Genomic DNA, 15,805 nt, shown 5'->3' with positions numbered 1-15,805 from the left:
AAATCGGCAAAGCCCTGACGCCTCTTACGTGCTGCAGAAAATACCCGTCCGATCGAGCAGCAATATGCATCGCCTCAGATCCCCGGTCGTTACCCCGCAGTGGGGACTACTATGCAATGCATGCCCAAAGTTGTGCAGCCATGGATGGTCATGCTAAAGATAAAGCTGCACGCAACCCCATACTTTCTTTGTACGTTACTTCACGGTGTAGCGTAGCTTCCCAAGTCATATATGATGAACGTTGAGACGAAACCAAGATGAGGGTTGCACCACTGAGCCTTTCACTGTCGTCAAGGGCTTGCGGACGCACTGTCCGGCAATTGCATGCTCCTTCGACAATACCGGTCGGGGCTTCACGTCGCAATCAACGGGTATATCACAACTTCACAAGCCCTGCATGCAGTCGGACCGCGACGCTCGGCCGGCCGAACATCAAAGCTGTCCATGTGGAAAATGCTTGGGGACAGGAGAGTGACGCGCAGCAACGTCGGCCAGAGTTGAGTTTTAAAAGCCCGTCTGTACAGTGTTGGGTGGGGGGTTTTGGCATCACAACCCCAAATCCCCAATTACCCGCAAGCGGCGACCATGGCCCTCCCTGTTTCACAAACGACACCAGCCACGGCGACTTTCCCTTCTGGCGATAACCCGCAAGCGGATTGGACGCCATCACGGCCATGCATGCACCCCAGCCCAGGCACATGACAAGCCATGATACCCTCCAACGCCAGATCAGTCACTCCCACGTTGAACGTGGTGGCGCACCGGTGATGGCTTCAGCTGTTGGCTTTGCTCCTTTTGGACGCAAAGGGGACATGATCGTCCATTTACGACCATGGAATGCCCCCATTCAGTGCCGTGGCTGCTAGGCGCTCCGTGTGCTTTGCATCTCGTGTGCCGGCGCAGGCGTAACCATGCCCATGCCCTTCCATGTCATCTACGCCTCATCGCTGTTGACCGCTTCGGCCCGTCACCACCACGAGCGAGCTGCGACGTTGCACTGATGCACTGACCGTGACGGCGCCCTTTAAAAATCGCACTCCGTTTGCTTGCCGCCGCCAACGGTCGCCCTTACTTGCAACTGTAACCAGCGATTTGCAGTCATTCTACCGCCGATCTCTCAAGCAGGTTGCTGTCACGGGGGTCTCTTGCTGATTCGATCACGTATACTCTTAAAGGAGACAGAGTTCCCGCGGATATCTGGTAGCACGACCAAACATTAAGCATCGAATCTCATTTTTTCCCCAGACTTTGCCTTTCGGTTGCTGTATATACCAAGATGCGTCTGTCTACTCTTGCTACGGTCGCCGCCGCCACCACCGTCTCGGCGGCGCCGAGATACATCATGTACTTCGATCAGTAAGCGATACCTGACGTGAAGCTCTCATTGCAGGGTAGTGCCAAGAAAAATGATGCTAAAACCGTACCCCCCCTTTCCCATCTAGATGGCACAAGGCGACGCTGCCCAGCAAGGACGTCACCGCCGGTGTCAACTATGTCATCACGGCGTTCGCGCAGTCGACAATCTTCAACTCGGGAACATGGTACAGTCCCTTCATGCCCCTTGACCAGGTCCGCGCCCTCTTCGACGAGGGAACCAAGGTCTGCATGGCCATCGGCGGCTGGGGGGACACTGCGGGTTTCAGCACCGGCTGCGCTACCGAGACCACTCGCAAGACATATGCCCAGAACGTAGCCACCACTCTTAAGAACCTAGGCTACGACTGCGTCGGTACGTAAAGAGTATAGAAAGAGGCTTCCTGCTACGGTGCAGAGTGCTGACCTTGGCGTAGACGTCGATTGGGAGTACCCCGGTGGCAATGGCCAGGACTATAAGCAAATCCCCAACGACCAGAAGAAGGGCGAGATCGAGGCGTATGCGCTCCTCTTGGCTGAGATCAAGGCCGCCATCGGCGACAAGGAGCTGTCCATTGCTATTCCTGGCAAGAAGATTGACATGATTGCGTTTACCAAGGAGCAAGTGCCCAAGATTGACAAGGCTGTCGACTTTATCAATGTACGTCAGCCACTCCCGAAGCCCGGTTTGTCGATCCCGGCAATGGATTGCTGACGGTGCAAGCATAGGTCATGACCTACGATATCATGAACCGCCGTGACGGCGTTACCAACCATCACACGTCCGTCGAGGACTCCAAGGCCACCATCGACACGTACATCGGCCTGGGAATGACGCCCAGTAAGATGAACCTCGGCTTCGCCTTCTACGCCAAGTGGTTCACCACGAGCGGGCAGTGCACCACGCCCACGGGCTGCCAAACCGTGACGCTGGAGAACCCGGACGGCAGCGACCCGGGCAAGTCGGGCGCCATGACGTTTGAGCGGGAGAACTTCAACGAAGAGTTCACCCGAGTGCTGCAGAACGGCAAGGCCGACGAGTCCAAGGGTGGCCAGTGGTACTGGGACTCGGCCACCAGCAAGTACTGGACCTGGGACACGCCCGAGTTCATCGCCAAAAAGTTCAGCGACATTGCCAAGGCCAAGGGCCTCGGCGGCGTCTTTGCGTGGAGCCTGGCTCAGGACAGCCACGACTGGAGTCACTTCAAGGCCATGCAGGCAGGCGTCAAGGGCTTGTAGGACAAGTACCCTTCGCCCCTGGCGTCGCCTAAGCCGTCGTCGACTCATCGCGCATGCCCCGCCAAGGCCAGCCAGGCAGCTGGACGGCAGCGAGGGGCGGTGGAGTAGCGTGTTGTGTGGGTATGCGCGGGCACTTGGAGAAACCCGTCCATTCTGATGTACATATATTTAAGTGGCAAGCTGGACAATTGACTCAGCGTACATATGCAAGCCCTGACTAAAGTAGTAAAAGCCGTGACGAAATGAAAGGGGGGGGGGGGGGTTAAGGTCGCAGCGAATATCGTGTTTGTGAGAGTACAGCCTTGAGTGGTGAGTGAATGAGTGAGTTGACTGCAGGCGATGAATGCGACAAGATCGCGCACTCACCGCCCGGCAGAATTTTCCAACCCATTCGCCCTACCGCATCTCATCTCATCGACAAGAACCCACGTTCATCAACGTTGCACATGGCGATTGCGACTGCCCGGTCGCCATTTCAGTAGTCATCATGCCCCGGGAAGCCGAGCCGTCTCTCTCAGAACGAACGTTTGTGCTGAAAGCCCTCGAGGAGGGGCTGCGGGTCGACAACCGCAAGTTTGATCAGTTCCGGCCGCTGCAACTCTCGTTTGGCGACGAGTATGGCGTCGCAGACGTGCAATGCGGCAAGACGCGGTATGGCCCGGTGATCCAACACACACACACACACACACACTATATATAAAGCAACAACAACGATAATCATCAGAGGTCAAAAAGAGGAAAAGTCGCTGACAGTCCCCCGCAGAGTCGTCGCCAAAGTCTCCGCAGAGGTGACGGTCCCGTACGCGGACCGCCCCTTCGACGGCGTCTTCACCATCACGTCGGAGCTCAGCCCCATGGTGGCGCCGTCGTTCGAGGTCAACCGCCCGACCGAGGCCGAGGTGCTCCTGTCGCGGCTCCTGGAGAAGACGGTGCGCCGCTCCGGGGCGCTCGACACCGAGTCGCTGTGCCTCGTCGCGGGGCAAAAGTGCTGGTCCGTCCGCGCCGACCTGCACGTCCTCTCGCACGACGGCAACCTCATCGACGCGGCCTGCCTGGCCGTCGTCGCCGCCCTGCGCCACTTCCGCAAGCCCGAGACCAGCATCGAGGGCGAGGCCCTCACCGTGTACACGGCGGCCGAGCGCGAGCCCGTGCCGCTGAGCTGGCTGCACTCGCCCTTTTGCGTCACCTTTAGCTTCTTTGGCGAGGGAGGCGACACCATCCTGCTGGACGCGACGTGGCTCGAGGAGCAGCTCCGCGTCAGCAGCTGCACGTTTAGCCTCAACAAGCATGGCGAGATCTGCCAGGTCTCCAAGCTGGGCGGGGCCGACATCGACGCACCCGTCTTCGTCCAGTGCGCGCAGACGGCGCTCAGCAAGTCAAAGGAGTTCACGGACCTGTTGGACCGCAAGCTGACCGAGGACGCCAAGAGGAGAGACAAGGGTGGGTTCATGGCAGAGTTGAGGGCGGAAAACGAAAGGTAGACGTGGCGTGGGGGGATACTGAACGAGCACCTGATGGACACTGGCGCAATACGGTAGAACAAAAATGAGGCATGATGATACCCCCAAACAAAACGCTATCCTGGCTGGCGGCAGCAAACCCCGACGGAACCCGTGCAAGAGGTGCCTCGTGCCAGCCACGCAATGTGACGAGTCCAATATGTATCTATCAGTTGATCCAAGACGCCGTGCCAAAATGGACATGCACCGGAATGCCCGCTCTTCGCTGCCCCCCGCCCCCCCTTCCTAATACACACACAGTCGTAGCTCGTTCATATCGTCCCAACGCTTCATCGTATCGCAACGGAGGCCTTGCCGCTGCAGCTACCGCATGACGGGGGGCCGGGACTCCTTGTTCCATTGGACCCTCGACCGCACCCATTCGACGGCCTCTCTAACGCCGTCGCCGGTGAGGGCGCTCATGGCCAAGACCCTCGAGTCGCGGATGCTGCCAGCCTTGTCTCCCTCCATGACCTTCTTGACGAGCCCCTCCTTGATACGGATCGTCTCGACGCAGTCCTCCCTGTCCTGCTTGTTGGCGAGTATCAGCAGCGGGACGCCCTCCGTCTCCGAGTTCTGCAACACGTCCTCGAGGACGAGGCGGCACTCCTCGAGGCGGCCGCTGTTCTCGTGCTCGAGGGTGCCGTCGCCGATGTCGGTGCTGTCGATGATGAAGACGATGGCGTGGCAGCTGGCGTAGTAGCTCTGCCACAGCCTGCGCAGGGAGAGCTGGCCGCCCACGTCCCAGAGCTTGAGGTACATGTCGGGCAGGGTGATGGTGGAGACGTTCTGCCCGACGGTCGGGACCGTCTTGAGCTTCGGCTCGGGCGCGTGGGGCAGGAAGAGCGACTTGACCTGCTCGTGGAAGGTCGTCTTGCCGGCATTGTCGAGGCCGAGGAGGATGACGGAGTACTCTGTGGGCGGGGGGAGAAAAGGGCGGTCAGCCACCACGCTGGACCGACGAATCCAGGCGCGCCAGAGGGAGGAAGGGGAGTTTGAGGAATGGATAGGTAGGCAAGCAAGAAGATGAGGTAGATGGTAGGTTACGACATGCCTTCTTTGCTCGTCGCGTACAGGTACAGGCCCTTGGCGAGGTGGTACATTATTCCTGCTGTTGCTGCTGCCTTGCCTGCGCGGGCGCCTCCTGAGTGACGAGCCGAGCGAGGTTCCGCATTTGAGGGGGTTGATAAGAAGGACCTCGCGATCAACGAGCGCCTCGAGTCCGGTGTCGAGCCGGGTTGTAGGAGCGTCGCGACGTGGCAGAAGTCGGGGGGTGTGTTTTGTCGAAGGAAGTTGCAGGGTGGGTTTGACGACCGGCGCGAGTGGACTTGCGGGCGAGGTGCCTTTTCGTCCAGGGATGCGATCCGTCCACTAAATGGGACTTGGTAAAGGCGCCCGGCCAGTACGTTAGTACTAAGGTGGTCTCCAGCCCCTCGCTGTGGGCGCTGGCGGGGCCTTGCTGGCAGCCTGGCATCCTGGAAACCTGCCAGGCTGCAGGGGCCGCTGGGGTCAGATCCATGCGCTGAACGTCTGGTTGGAGGGGCACCGTGTAATACGAGGACAGAATATCCTGGCATGCACCTAACCATTTGCGACGGCGACACTGCGGATCGAAAGAGGGAAAAAAGATCGCAAAATTGTCGCCTTGGGACATGATGGCCGTAATTCTCGACGGTACATGACACGGCCAAGCCTTGTTCACAGATCTGATGCCGAAGCAAGTTGTTCCTACCTGTCCGCTTAGCTGCATCATCGTCACAGTTCACAGGTTGCCGAGCCCATCTCCATTGCTCCTGACATGTCGTTTCAACTGCGAAGGGATCTGTCAGTGATACAACGGACCGATGCTGACTTTGACCAATGGCTTTGATCAACTGCTGGTGCTGGTGCCTGGACCTATCTCAGGTCTGCTGGACACGCTTTGGTGCGAGAAGCAGAGGAAGTTATAGTACACCGATAACAGATGCTTCGAAGTACCAACGTATTGCATAGAAGAAACATCGTCAATCCGAAGTGGAGAGAGCTGCCTCTTGCAGCCAGATGGTACTAGGTACTAAGGCAATACATACGTGTTAATTATGTATTAGCAGGCAGAAGGTTGCATCGAGCGTCAAGTGCACACTGCACATACTCCCGTCTCTGGAGTCGAGCACGCGAAGTGGTCGGGTATCTGCGACCAGCGTCCATAGGGAACCCCGCGCCCGCGCCCGCGTACAGGCGACTTCCATCGAATCCCCGTGCCTGGCGTCTGCGCCACAAGGGACCCAGCCGGCCGCATGCCATGCTGCGCTAGGTAATAAGGCAGTCGCGCTCACTAAAAGGCAACTTGCCGTTGCGACCCTGGCTGGACGGGCTTCCACGTCAACCTCTTGGAGCTGTTCTCTCGTCGCCGTTCCCTTCTCCTCCACCACCCGCGTCCGCCGTCACATCTGTCCATTGTCCGCCGTCGCATCCTACCCGGCCCATGATTGCGACGCCGATTCCGCCCTGAGAGGCTCGCGCTCGAGCACCAACCTCGACCGTCGCATTTGCAGCCGCCGCCGCTGCGACGTCCGCATCCCTCGCGAGCGAGCCATCCCCGACGACGCAGCGACACGCCAACATCACCGTGACTTGGGGCCACCACTGCCCCGACGGCAAAAATGCTGTCCTCGGCCGAGATCGCCGACATGGGCTTCAGGCTCCTCCGTGCGTATCCTGAGCCTGGCCCGGGCTGTGAGTTAGCAGATGCGACGGATATGCTGACACGCTGTCTGCAGGACGAGATGCCGAGGAGACAGACCCAGAGAGTGCGTCGCACCCGCAGCCCTACGACGCCAACTAAATCGCAACGGAGCATGGCTGACGATACTACACAGAAGGCGACTCCGCGCAAAAGGAGCTCTTTGCAGCATGGGCTCTCTTCATCTCAATCATGCTGCTCATCATCGCCTTCTTCACCAGCTATATGCTGCAGATGAAGAAGGTGACGGCCGTACACGAGACCGTCATTTCCATCTTTGCTGGTAGGCGACTGCCTTTCATGCTTCTCTCAAAGAGCCAGCACTAACCTGAGTTCCGCCTTCAGGCATGACTGTCGGCTTGATTCTCCTAGTCACATCGGGCGATTCCATTCGGAACCTCATTAGCTTCGACTACCAAATCTTCTTCAACCTGCTACTGCCGCCCATCATTCTGTCCTCGGGCTACGAGCTTCACCAGGCAAACTTCTTCCGCAATATCGGCACCATCCTCACCTTTGCCTTTGCCGGTACCTTTCTCTCTGCCGTCGTCATCGGCCTGATTCTTTGGCTCTTCACCCTTCTCCCGGGGTCGCTGGAGATGACGCTTGTTGACGCCATCTCGGTGGGCGCGACCCTCTCTGCCACCGACCCCGTCACCATCCTCGCCATCTTCAACACGTATAAAGTGGACCCGAAGCTCTACACCATCATCTTCGGCGAGTCCATCCTAAACGACGCCATTGCCATCGTCATCTTCGAGACGGCTCAAAAGTACAACAAGGGCAAGGCCGCTAGCTACGGTCTCATAAGCTTTTTCGAGGGTACCGGTATCTTCTTGCTTGTTTTCTTTGGCAGCATGCTCATTGGCATCGTTGTTGGCGTCGGGACGGCCCTGCTCCTCAAGTTCACCTATCTCCGCCGGCTGCCCAAAATTGAGAGCTGCCTGATTGTTCTTATATCGTACGCCACGTATTTCTTTTCGCATGGAGTACACATGTCAGGTATGTTAACCCACTTTTGGAACCGCCATCTTATCTCGGAGACTGATGGGCAATAGGTATTGTGTCGTTGCTGTTTTGTGGCATCACACTCAAGCACTACGCCTACTTCAACATGTCGCGGCGCACGCAGCTCACGACAAAGTACATTTTCCAGGTCATGTCGCAGCTGTCGGAAAACTTCATCTTCATCTATCTGGGCCTTGCCCTCTTCACGGACAACGCTCTTCAATTCCAGCCGCCGCTCATTATCGTGACCATTTGCGCCGTTGTGGCAGCCAGATGGGTCGCCGTATTCCCATTGTCGCGGGCAATTAATTGGTTTATCCGGTACCGGGCGAGGAGAAGGGGCGTGGAAGTCCAAGACGAGTTGCCATACAACTACCAAGCGATGCTCTTCTGGGCAGGTCTCCGCGGAGCGGTCGGCGTGGCACTTGCTGCCCTGCTGACTGGCGAGAATTCGTACGCCCTGAGGGCTACGGTTCTGGTCGTGGTGGTGCTGACCGTCATCATCTTTGGCGGCACGACGGCCCGCATGCTAGAGATTTTGGGCATTCGCACTGGCGTCGTTGAAGAGATTGATAGCGACGACGAGTTCGATATCGAGTCCTTTGGTGGTGGCCTTCAAGCGAAGCGATCGGGCGCCGGCATTGGATACAACCCTAGGCGTAACGGCAATGTCGCGCTCACCAACCTCGCGCCGCCGGGCCGCTCTGCATCATACGTGTCCGGACACTCGTCACCCCACACCGGTGCGCGAACTCAGAGTCTGAATCGCAAGAACTCGGCCAGCCGGGGCCAGGACGAATTCGAGCGCGCAGACCTCCTGGGCCGCGGCAACGAAGACTCAGACATTGATAGCGACATTGACACCTCGGACCTCCCGCCGCCAGCCCGACGCTCACCTCGCTCGCGGACGAGCCCCAGCCAGACGCCACAGGCTGACAGTGCCTTCATGAGCCCCTCCGGCGAGCAGTCAACCGCGGCACCAATCACCGCGACGGGCGCCATCAGGCAACTATGGAGCGCCGAGGACCCGGCGGGCTTGTTCAGGCAGTTGGACGAGGACTTCATCAAGCCGAAGCTGCTGCTCCACGGCGACGGTGGGAGAGGCGGGGGCCCGACCTCATGAGTGACGACACGGAAACGGAAACGTGTATATGTGGTGTGGGATCTTTGTTGTTGTACCAAAGGCATAGTTATGCGGGCTGGCGAGTCCGATCAAGGGAAGGGCCGGGGCCAAACGCGTCTCGCCCACAAATGCGGCCGCCGCATCTCTCGGCGTTTTTGTTAAACGATGAACACGCTTCGCTTTGCCAAAATAGAAAAGCGAGTAGCTTTTTGATACCCACAGTGTTGACCTCCACGGGTCAAATCGGATGTCGTTTGTAGCAATGCGTGTGCATGCACGCATGCAGTTAGGTGCACACGCATGCAAGCAACGAATGCACTCACCCACTCACTCACTCACGGATCACACAGTCTGCAATTCAAGGGAACAGTACGAGGTACGGTGTAAAGGTAGGGTTCCTCATGTCCTGTCTGCCTGTGCCTTGCCTGCCTTTCGGCACAGAGCGAGAGTGAGAGAGAGAGAGAGGGAGTCGAGTACGAAGAGGGATGCGCGTCCCACAGAATATACTCGACCATTAAGATATGTACATCGTCAACCTACCCTTCCCCAAACAGTACTGTCTACGTACGTACGTAGTAGCAGTAGTAGCAGTAGGTGCCCTTGCAATCCCCGTCCCTGAACAAGTGGCCATGGCCATGGCCATGCATTCCCCATCCGGCGACCGTGCCCGTCGCTGTGCCAAGCGCTTCCCGTAGATTCGAGGATCCGGAACCATCCTCCATCCCAGCTTATTTAGCCCCAATAAAAAGTTGCTCCCTTCCCGCTTCCCAATGGTCATTGCAGATAATATCCATGCTCTCTCGCCCCAAGAATCACGGAGCAACGCTATCGTCAAACTTGCAGTGCAGTGTTGGGAGAAGTTCCTCGACTCGCGCCGGAGGGGCAAAAACAATGCAGAAAAAGACGCTCAGACGCACGCAAGCAAGCAATCAAGCAAACAAGCAACAAGCCCCTCTCTCGAGGGCAGGGGCCAGATCCAACAGCCAGCCAGCCTCACTTTCCAGCAGCAGATGGCGTGGCGCTGCCGCTCGCGGCCCGCTGGTGAGCTTGCACCGGGCTGGCCGAGGCGGGCCCAGGGGTCGGTGTGCCGTTGGTGGAGGGAGCCTGGCTTACGCTGTTGCGCTGTGCCTGCTGCTGCTGCTGCTGCTGCTGTTGTAGGGGCGGTTGGTGCTGTTGCTGTTGAGGCTGCTGCTGAGGCTGCTGTGGTGGCGTCTGCTGCGGCGTCTGCTTTTGCTGATGTGCCTGCTGCTGGCGAATTTGGTGCGCCTGAGGATGCTGTTGTGGCTGCTGCTGAGGCTGCTGTTGATGGTGTTGCGGCTGCCCGTGCTGCTGCTGCTGCTGGAGCTGTTGTTGCTGAGCCTGCTGCTGCTGAGCCTGGGCCTGGGCCTGGGCCTGGGCCTGCTGCTGTTGCTGTTGGCGAAGCAGGGCGGCGTATTGGTGAGGGCTGCTGGTCGCGGCGGCAATGCTGTTAGCAATCCCGGGCTGTCCAGACGCACCCGCAGCGGCGTTCATTGCGTTCTGCCGCTGAGCTACCATGGCCCGTGTGAGGTGCTCGGTCGCGAGCTGGCGGGCTTGCTCGGGCGTCAAGTTCGGATTCTTAGCCCTGAAACTGGTCTCGAGGTGCTGCAGCTGCACTGCGATGGCCGGAGGGAGCTGAGGGTGCGGGCGTTGGCCGGGCGAAGCAGCGGCGGCAGCAGATGGCATGTGCAGCCCATTCGGCGGCGGCGGCGACGAATGGCCGCCTGCATTTGCGGCGGCGGCGGCGTTGTAAGACGCCATGATGGCCTGCGCATTATTCATGAAGTTCTGCTGGGTCATGCCGTTGATGCCATTGCGCATGGGCGGGGAATGGTGCGGCCCCGTGGGACCGGGGGTTCCGCCGTTGGCCTGCTGCTGTTGAGGCTGGTGATGCTGAGCCTGTTGGATCTGGACGGCAGCACGCTGCTGCTCCGAGATGCGCTGCGCTCGCAGCATGAGACTGGCGTCCGGCTGCTGATTCGGCATGGGCATCCTGTGCTGGCCCTGCATGCCTTGCATCTGCTGCGCCTGAGGCGTTCCATTCATCTGCGCCGGGGCAGAGAGCCCGCCATTCATTTGGCCCTGCATGGCACCGACGTTGTTTGCGGGAGGCTGAATCTGCATGCGCTGTCGGCCCTGGCTGGCCGCGACGGCAGCAGCGGCAGCGGCAAGCTGGTTCGAGATGGGACGAGGGCCGCCGTTGACGCCAGGGTTGGCGCCTGGGTGGTTTGCGTTTTGACCCTGCGCGCCGGCGGCAGCAGCAGCAGCACCGCCTTGACCCTGCTGCGCACGAGCTGCTATCGCAGCGCGTCGTTGAAGCTCCTGTCGTTGGGCGTACTGCGCCATCTTCTCCGCCAGGGCTTGATCTCGTTCCCACCTCATGAGGCTGTAATCGCGAGGCGTCTTGGCTGGCCGCTGAGAGACGTTGTCGTTGGTCTTCTTGTTGGCATTGCTTTGCGAGGCCGAATGCTGCTGTTTCTGCACCGCCGTCTCTCGCTTCTTCGCGAGCTTCCTCATGGCGTCAATCATCGTGAGGTGCCTCTGGTTGCGGCGCCTCTCGACCCTCATGGGAACAGACGGCCTACGTCGCACCGGGGTGACGGCGCCGCCAGACGCGCTGGCCTGTTGGGCGGCAATCTGGTTCTGCTGGGCAATAACCCGCTGAGCGCCCTCGATCCTACCATTGTATGATTTGAAGTACTGGGTCTTCTGCATGTCAGCGGGGAGACCCTCGAGATTGATCCATCGTTCAAAGCACTCCCAGGGCGTCCGTCGCTCAGCACCAGCAGAAAACAGCGATCTTGTGGACAGCATGCTGGAGATCAAAGACCAGTTGTACGAGAACTCTCTCACGAGCCCGCGAAGCTCGTCGTCCTCCGTCAGAGTCCACTGCGACGGGTTCCTTGCCTCGAAGAAGCTCTGTGTCGGCATCGCGTGCTCTGACGGTGGCCGGAACTGATGGCCTGCGTGCAGCCGATCTCGGATGTGCTTGGAATCGGGGTGGAATAGCGAGACCTCGTCCGTGGTAGGCGGCAACTTGAAAGTGTGGACGAGCTGGTCGGCAACGAAGCCACCCTCGTCGGCGTCGTCAGAATCCTCGTCAGTGTAGGCAAAACGTCCACGGCTGCGCGGAGGCCCAGGCAGTGCTAGCTTCATCTCGCCTTCCACGTATTTGCTCAGCGGTAAAGCAGAGCGTTTCCAGTGCGCGTCTGGGTCGTACTCAGGGCCAGCGATGTCGACCTTGGGAACCTGCAAGGGCGGGCCGTACATGGGCAGCTCCTCGAGCAATTTGTCCGCCGCCGGTGTTCTTCGAAGCCCAAACACCACGTCGTCCTCTTGCAGAGTGAATATGGCGGAGGGAGCCACCGTTTCCACAAGGTCCTCCACAATCTCATCGATATTCTGGGGCGAGTCAACGTCACCAGAGGATACAAGCTCTGGTGTGGATTGGCTGTCTGCGGGTGCTTCCGCATCAACCATCGGCACGTCGCCGTCGGCCAGCTGTGTCTTGGGTGGGATGACGGCGGCCACCTGGAGTGTCTTGCGAACTTCGGGAGTGGCCTCGAGCCATTCCGCGCAGGCGTGGGCGAGGTTTCGAGCAACGGCCATCTTCCATTTACGCTCCTCGCGGAAGTCGGTCCGCATCCATTTCATCTCTTGCAGTAAGACGTCCTGTTGAGATGCCGGCCTGGTGGGTTCAGGGCATCGCTTCGGCTGGCGTAGCGACCACTTGTCATGTTGTTGCAAGTGGTAGACCCTCCGGAGGACTCGGCAGGCTTGGTGATCCTGGATAACAAGGTGGGCGTCAGGGGTAGATATCGTCTTGTTCGCCTGGAACAGGATCCGCTCCAGCGGCTGCATCCAGTTGGGCGATCCCGAAAAGTTCTGAACAAACAGCGGCGTGTAATAGTCGTCAGAGGCCTGGAGGGAGTCCTTATGTCCTGGGACAAGCGCTCTGTCCTCTACCCGCTTGGGCTGCTTGCCGAACAAAACAGTCGACGTTTGGCCCTTTTGCCGGTCCTTTCGCGATAAACCAGCCGTCCTAATTCTTGAGGCCGGAGATTGAGGAGTTGAGGTAACCGGGGTCAGTTGATCGTGGGCTGTTTTCGTGGTGGGTTCTCGATCGCTTCCTTGTGCCTGGCGCCCAGCGCCTCCAACGATCTCGGTTACTGACTTTAACCGCATTGCACCGGACGATACGCGCGTCACCGCCCGTTCTGGTGCTATGTCCTGCGACTGCTCCCTCATCGATTCCTTTCGCGTCGGTGGCAGGGCTGGAGCCTCCTGTGTGGGAATATTGGGCTCTCGTGAAGCCAGAACCTTGCTCTCTTGTGCGGGCACGTTCTCGGGAACATCGATGTCCATCTCATCCGGACTACCCCCTTCGCTGTCGGGGACCTCTGTAATACGAGGGGCTCCTGTGGACACAGGCAGCTGCTCTGGACCGGCAGCAGCGGACGCTGGTTTCGACTCGGGTTTGGAAATCGGGCGTGCCTTCGTCTCATCGGCAGGTCGGGGTGCTGTAGGCATCGGGGCAATTGGCGATGTTTTCGTCGCCGAATTCGACGTCTCAGCGCTCCGTCGCACGGATTCGCGAAATAGTTGAGCCTCGGGTGTTTGACTCTGGTCCAGCGGATCTGATACCGTCAGCAGACCCTTGGCCACGGCGTCCTCATCCTGCTCCCTTTGACCCGCGACATCCAATGATCTTGGCCCATCGTTGTCGGGACTCGTGTCCGTTGAGCTTTCGTGGGGCGCAGGGGTTGTGGCACTCGCTGCCGTTGAGCCTGGAGTGGACACGGCCTCCGAAATCTTGGCTACGTCCGTTGGGAGTTTTATGGACAGCGCGCCGTTGGTGTCGCGGTGAGTATTGGATGCATCGGCGTCCCTCTTGGCATCCAAAGCGCTCGCCGGCTTGCCGGTAGAACCGTCAACCACAGAAGCTGCGTCTGCTGATGGAGAACCCTTGGTCCCAGGAGGGAACGCAACCTGAGCAGTGCGTTGTCCTTGCTGGGTCCCCTTCGAATTTGGGCCTGCGACGCCACGGCCTGCTTGGGCTGTACCGTCATCATGGCGAGACTGCTGTACCGGAGCGACGCCCGCGTTCTTCTGGCCCTGTGGCAGGCTTCGGGTCGAGTCTTGTTGCGATGGCGGTGTCGGCGTCGGCGTCGGCGTCGGCGTCGGCGCCAGCTTCGCGGAGGGAATCGGCGTCGCGTTCGGGGTTGCTACAGGGAGACCCTCCCCATTCGGTACCACGGGCGCGTCTTCAGACGGCGCCTGCTTCCTCACCTTGGCTGTTCGCGCATCGGCAAGACCAGGAGCAGATGGAGAGGCTGCGTTCAAAGGTGCGGCGATCTTGTTGAACTCGGCAAGCGATCGTTTGAGCCGTTCGAGCGACAACCTGGGTCTCGCAGGGATGTTGACTTCGTTCAGCGTCTTGCCCCTGCAGTAAGAAACATCAGGGTTAGCGATTTGGTCCCTCTATTATGGCTTTCACGGTCGCGAACGGCCCGCAGCGGTCGAAAACAAGGCCTGTCCGCGGCGGGGAGGCACCGAAATAGAAAAACAAAACCTATTTATCATTCGCTGAACTTACTGTAAGATGTCGCTGGCTTGCAGGAACTGCCATTCGGCCGGTGTGGCCGCCGGCGCGTCTGGATTAGCGAGGGCATGGTCGGGCAGCGGGTCGACCTGTGTCGCGACCGCGAACAACTCGCGAAGCTTCCGCTTCCGCGACGTCACGATTGCACTGCGCATCGTCAGCATCGCAAAAATGGCATCGTTGGGATCGGAAAAATTCGCTCTTTCGTTTGAGGGGCGACTCACCTGCATTCATTACGCTTGGTCTGAAGCAGCCTCGACAGGTCGGAAGGGCCGACCTCAGTCATAGCATCGGCGGTCGCGACATCCGTTTGAGGGTCAAACGGATGCACCAGGATGCAGAGCGAGGCGGCAGGAGATGAATGCAGGCGTGCACGGCGATGAAAAGGGTGGTGGTTGATGAAGCGTTGACGGATTGCGAATTTTTCGCCCGTCACGGTCGCTCGTCTGTCGGTCGGGTCCGGCTGGTTTGAGGGTGTCGCCAGCTGGGAGGGGGGATGGCAGTGGTGAGGTGGTCAGAATTTGTCCCGCTCGGGCGCTGATTTTTCGGGCTCGGGGGCACGTCAGAGCCTGTAGGGGGCGTATGCTAGCGGTGTTGGGATGCCCACAGTGGAAGACGCGGGCCTCCATCCCCTCCATCGCGCTGTAGGTGTGTGTGTGTGGAGAGGCCTAGGCATTGATGAGCGCTGTGGTGGCGGGGACGCGCCGCAGTGGAGGCTGGCTGGCTCCCTTTGCTATTCTTTCCATCCGACAACCGCCGTCTCTGCCCGATGGAGGGAACCGTCCCTCCCTTGCAGGGCCACACGCACTGTGCAGCCTGCGGGCGAGCGCTAACTGGAGGTTGGGCATGGAGTGCGTGCTTCTAGGCAGAAGCGGGTAGAGACGGTGCTAGTCCGGAGCAGACGGGGAGCGGAAGAGACCGTGCTATTAAACCATAGGCACTGTGAGAAGCCAGCGACTTCCCTGCATGCGGCCGGCCGCGGGACACCGCCGCACCGTCCTCAATACCTGCCCAGCGAGCGATGTGCAGTGTTGCACCCCATTTCGACGGGGGGAAAATTCTGAGATGAGACCATGTCGAGCTACGGGTATATCTGGCCTGGGAGAAGCATGCCGCCTTCCCCTGAGTGCCCACATGCAGGTCGCGATGGCAGTGTGTTTCCGCATTGCGCAAACGATTTGCTTTCCGTCTTCACGATGGGAAGTAGAAATGAAGAAAAATAATCAATTGATGCAGCCGAC

General features: G+C 59.3%; 5 protein-coding genes across 6 annotated transcripts; 3 read left to right on the top strand and 2 right to left on the bottom strand.

Annotated features, from left to right (window-relative positions):
* Positions 1–1,276: 1,276 nt before the first annotated feature.
* JDV02_007425 (uncharacterized protein) lies at positions 1,277–2,592 on the top strand (the record flags this gene model as incomplete). The annotated part of the gene is made up of 4 exons (XM_047988916.1): positions 1,277–1,356; positions 1,443–1,729; positions 1,791–2,014; positions 2,083–2,592. The coding sequence occupies 4 exons, from the start codon at positions 1,277–1,279 to the stop codon at positions 2,590–2,592; spliced, it is 1,101 nt and encodes a 366-aa protein (XP_047844915.1).
* Positions 2,593–3,027: 435 nt separating this feature from the next.
* Positions 3,028–4,245, top strand: RRP45 (3'-5'-exoribonuclease). Of its 2 annotated transcripts, XM_047988914.1 has the most exons (2): positions 3,028–3,243; positions 3,356–4,245. In XM_047988914.1, the coding sequence occupies exons 1-2, from the start codon at positions 3,080–3,082 to the stop codon at positions 4,071–4,073; spliced, it is 882 nt and encodes a 293-aa protein (XP_047844913.1). In that variant the 5' UTR covers positions 3,028–3,079; the 3' UTR covers positions 4,074–4,245. The 2 variants fall into 2 exon arrangements, with proteins under 2 accessions (XP_047844913.1, XP_047844914.1); XM_047988915.1 differs by having other exon boundaries at positions 3,028–4,245.
* Positions 4,125–5,400, bottom strand: ARL3 (ADP-ribosylation factor protein 3). The gene is made up of 2 exons (XM_047988913.1): positions 5,146–5,400; positions 4,125–5,005 (listed from the first exon to the last, which is right to left on the bottom strand). Exons 1-2 carry the CDS (start codon positions 5,192–5,194, stop codon positions 4,416–4,418), a joined length of 639 nt encoding a protein of 212 aa, XP_047844912.1. The 5' UTR covers positions 5,195–5,400; the 3' UTR covers positions 4,125–4,415.
* A 1,050-nt stretch (positions 5,401–6,450) lies between these two features.
* Positions 6,451–9,307, top strand: NHX1 (monovalent cation:H+ antiporter, CPA1 (nhx1)). The gene is made up of 5 exons (XM_047988912.1): positions 6,451–6,779; positions 6,851–6,880; positions 6,950–7,096; positions 7,159–7,815; positions 7,872–9,307. Exons 1-5 carry the CDS (start codon positions 6,734–6,736, stop codon positions 8,942–8,944), a joined length of 1,953 nt encoding a protein of 650 aa, XP_047844911.1. The 5' UTR covers positions 6,451–6,733; the 3' UTR covers positions 8,945–9,307.
* On the bottom strand, positions 9,283–15,125 carry eaf1 (RNA polymerase II transcription elongation factor SpEAF). The gene is made up of 3 exons (XM_047988911.1): positions 14,789–15,125; positions 14,559–14,711; positions 9,283–14,405 (listed from the first exon to the last, which is right to left on the bottom strand). The coding sequence occupies exons 1-3, from the start codon at positions 14,848–14,850 to the stop codon at positions 9,938–9,940; spliced, it is 4,683 nt and encodes a 1,560-aa protein (XP_047844910.1). The 5' UTR covers positions 14,851–15,125; the 3' UTR covers positions 9,283–9,937.
* Positions 15,126–15,805: the final 680 nt, after the last annotated feature.

This window comes from Purpureocillium takamizusanense, chromosome 7 (assembly GCF_022605165.1).
Source record: "Purpureocillium takamizusanense chromosome 7, complete sequence".
Classification (NCBI taxonomy): Eukaryota; Fungi; Ascomycota; class Sordariomycetes; order Hypocreales; family Ophiocordycipitaceae; genus Purpureocillium; species Purpureocillium takamizusanense.
The sequence above is the reverse complement of the archived record's forward strand: the minus strand, read 5'-3'. Positions and strand labels throughout refer to the sequence as shown.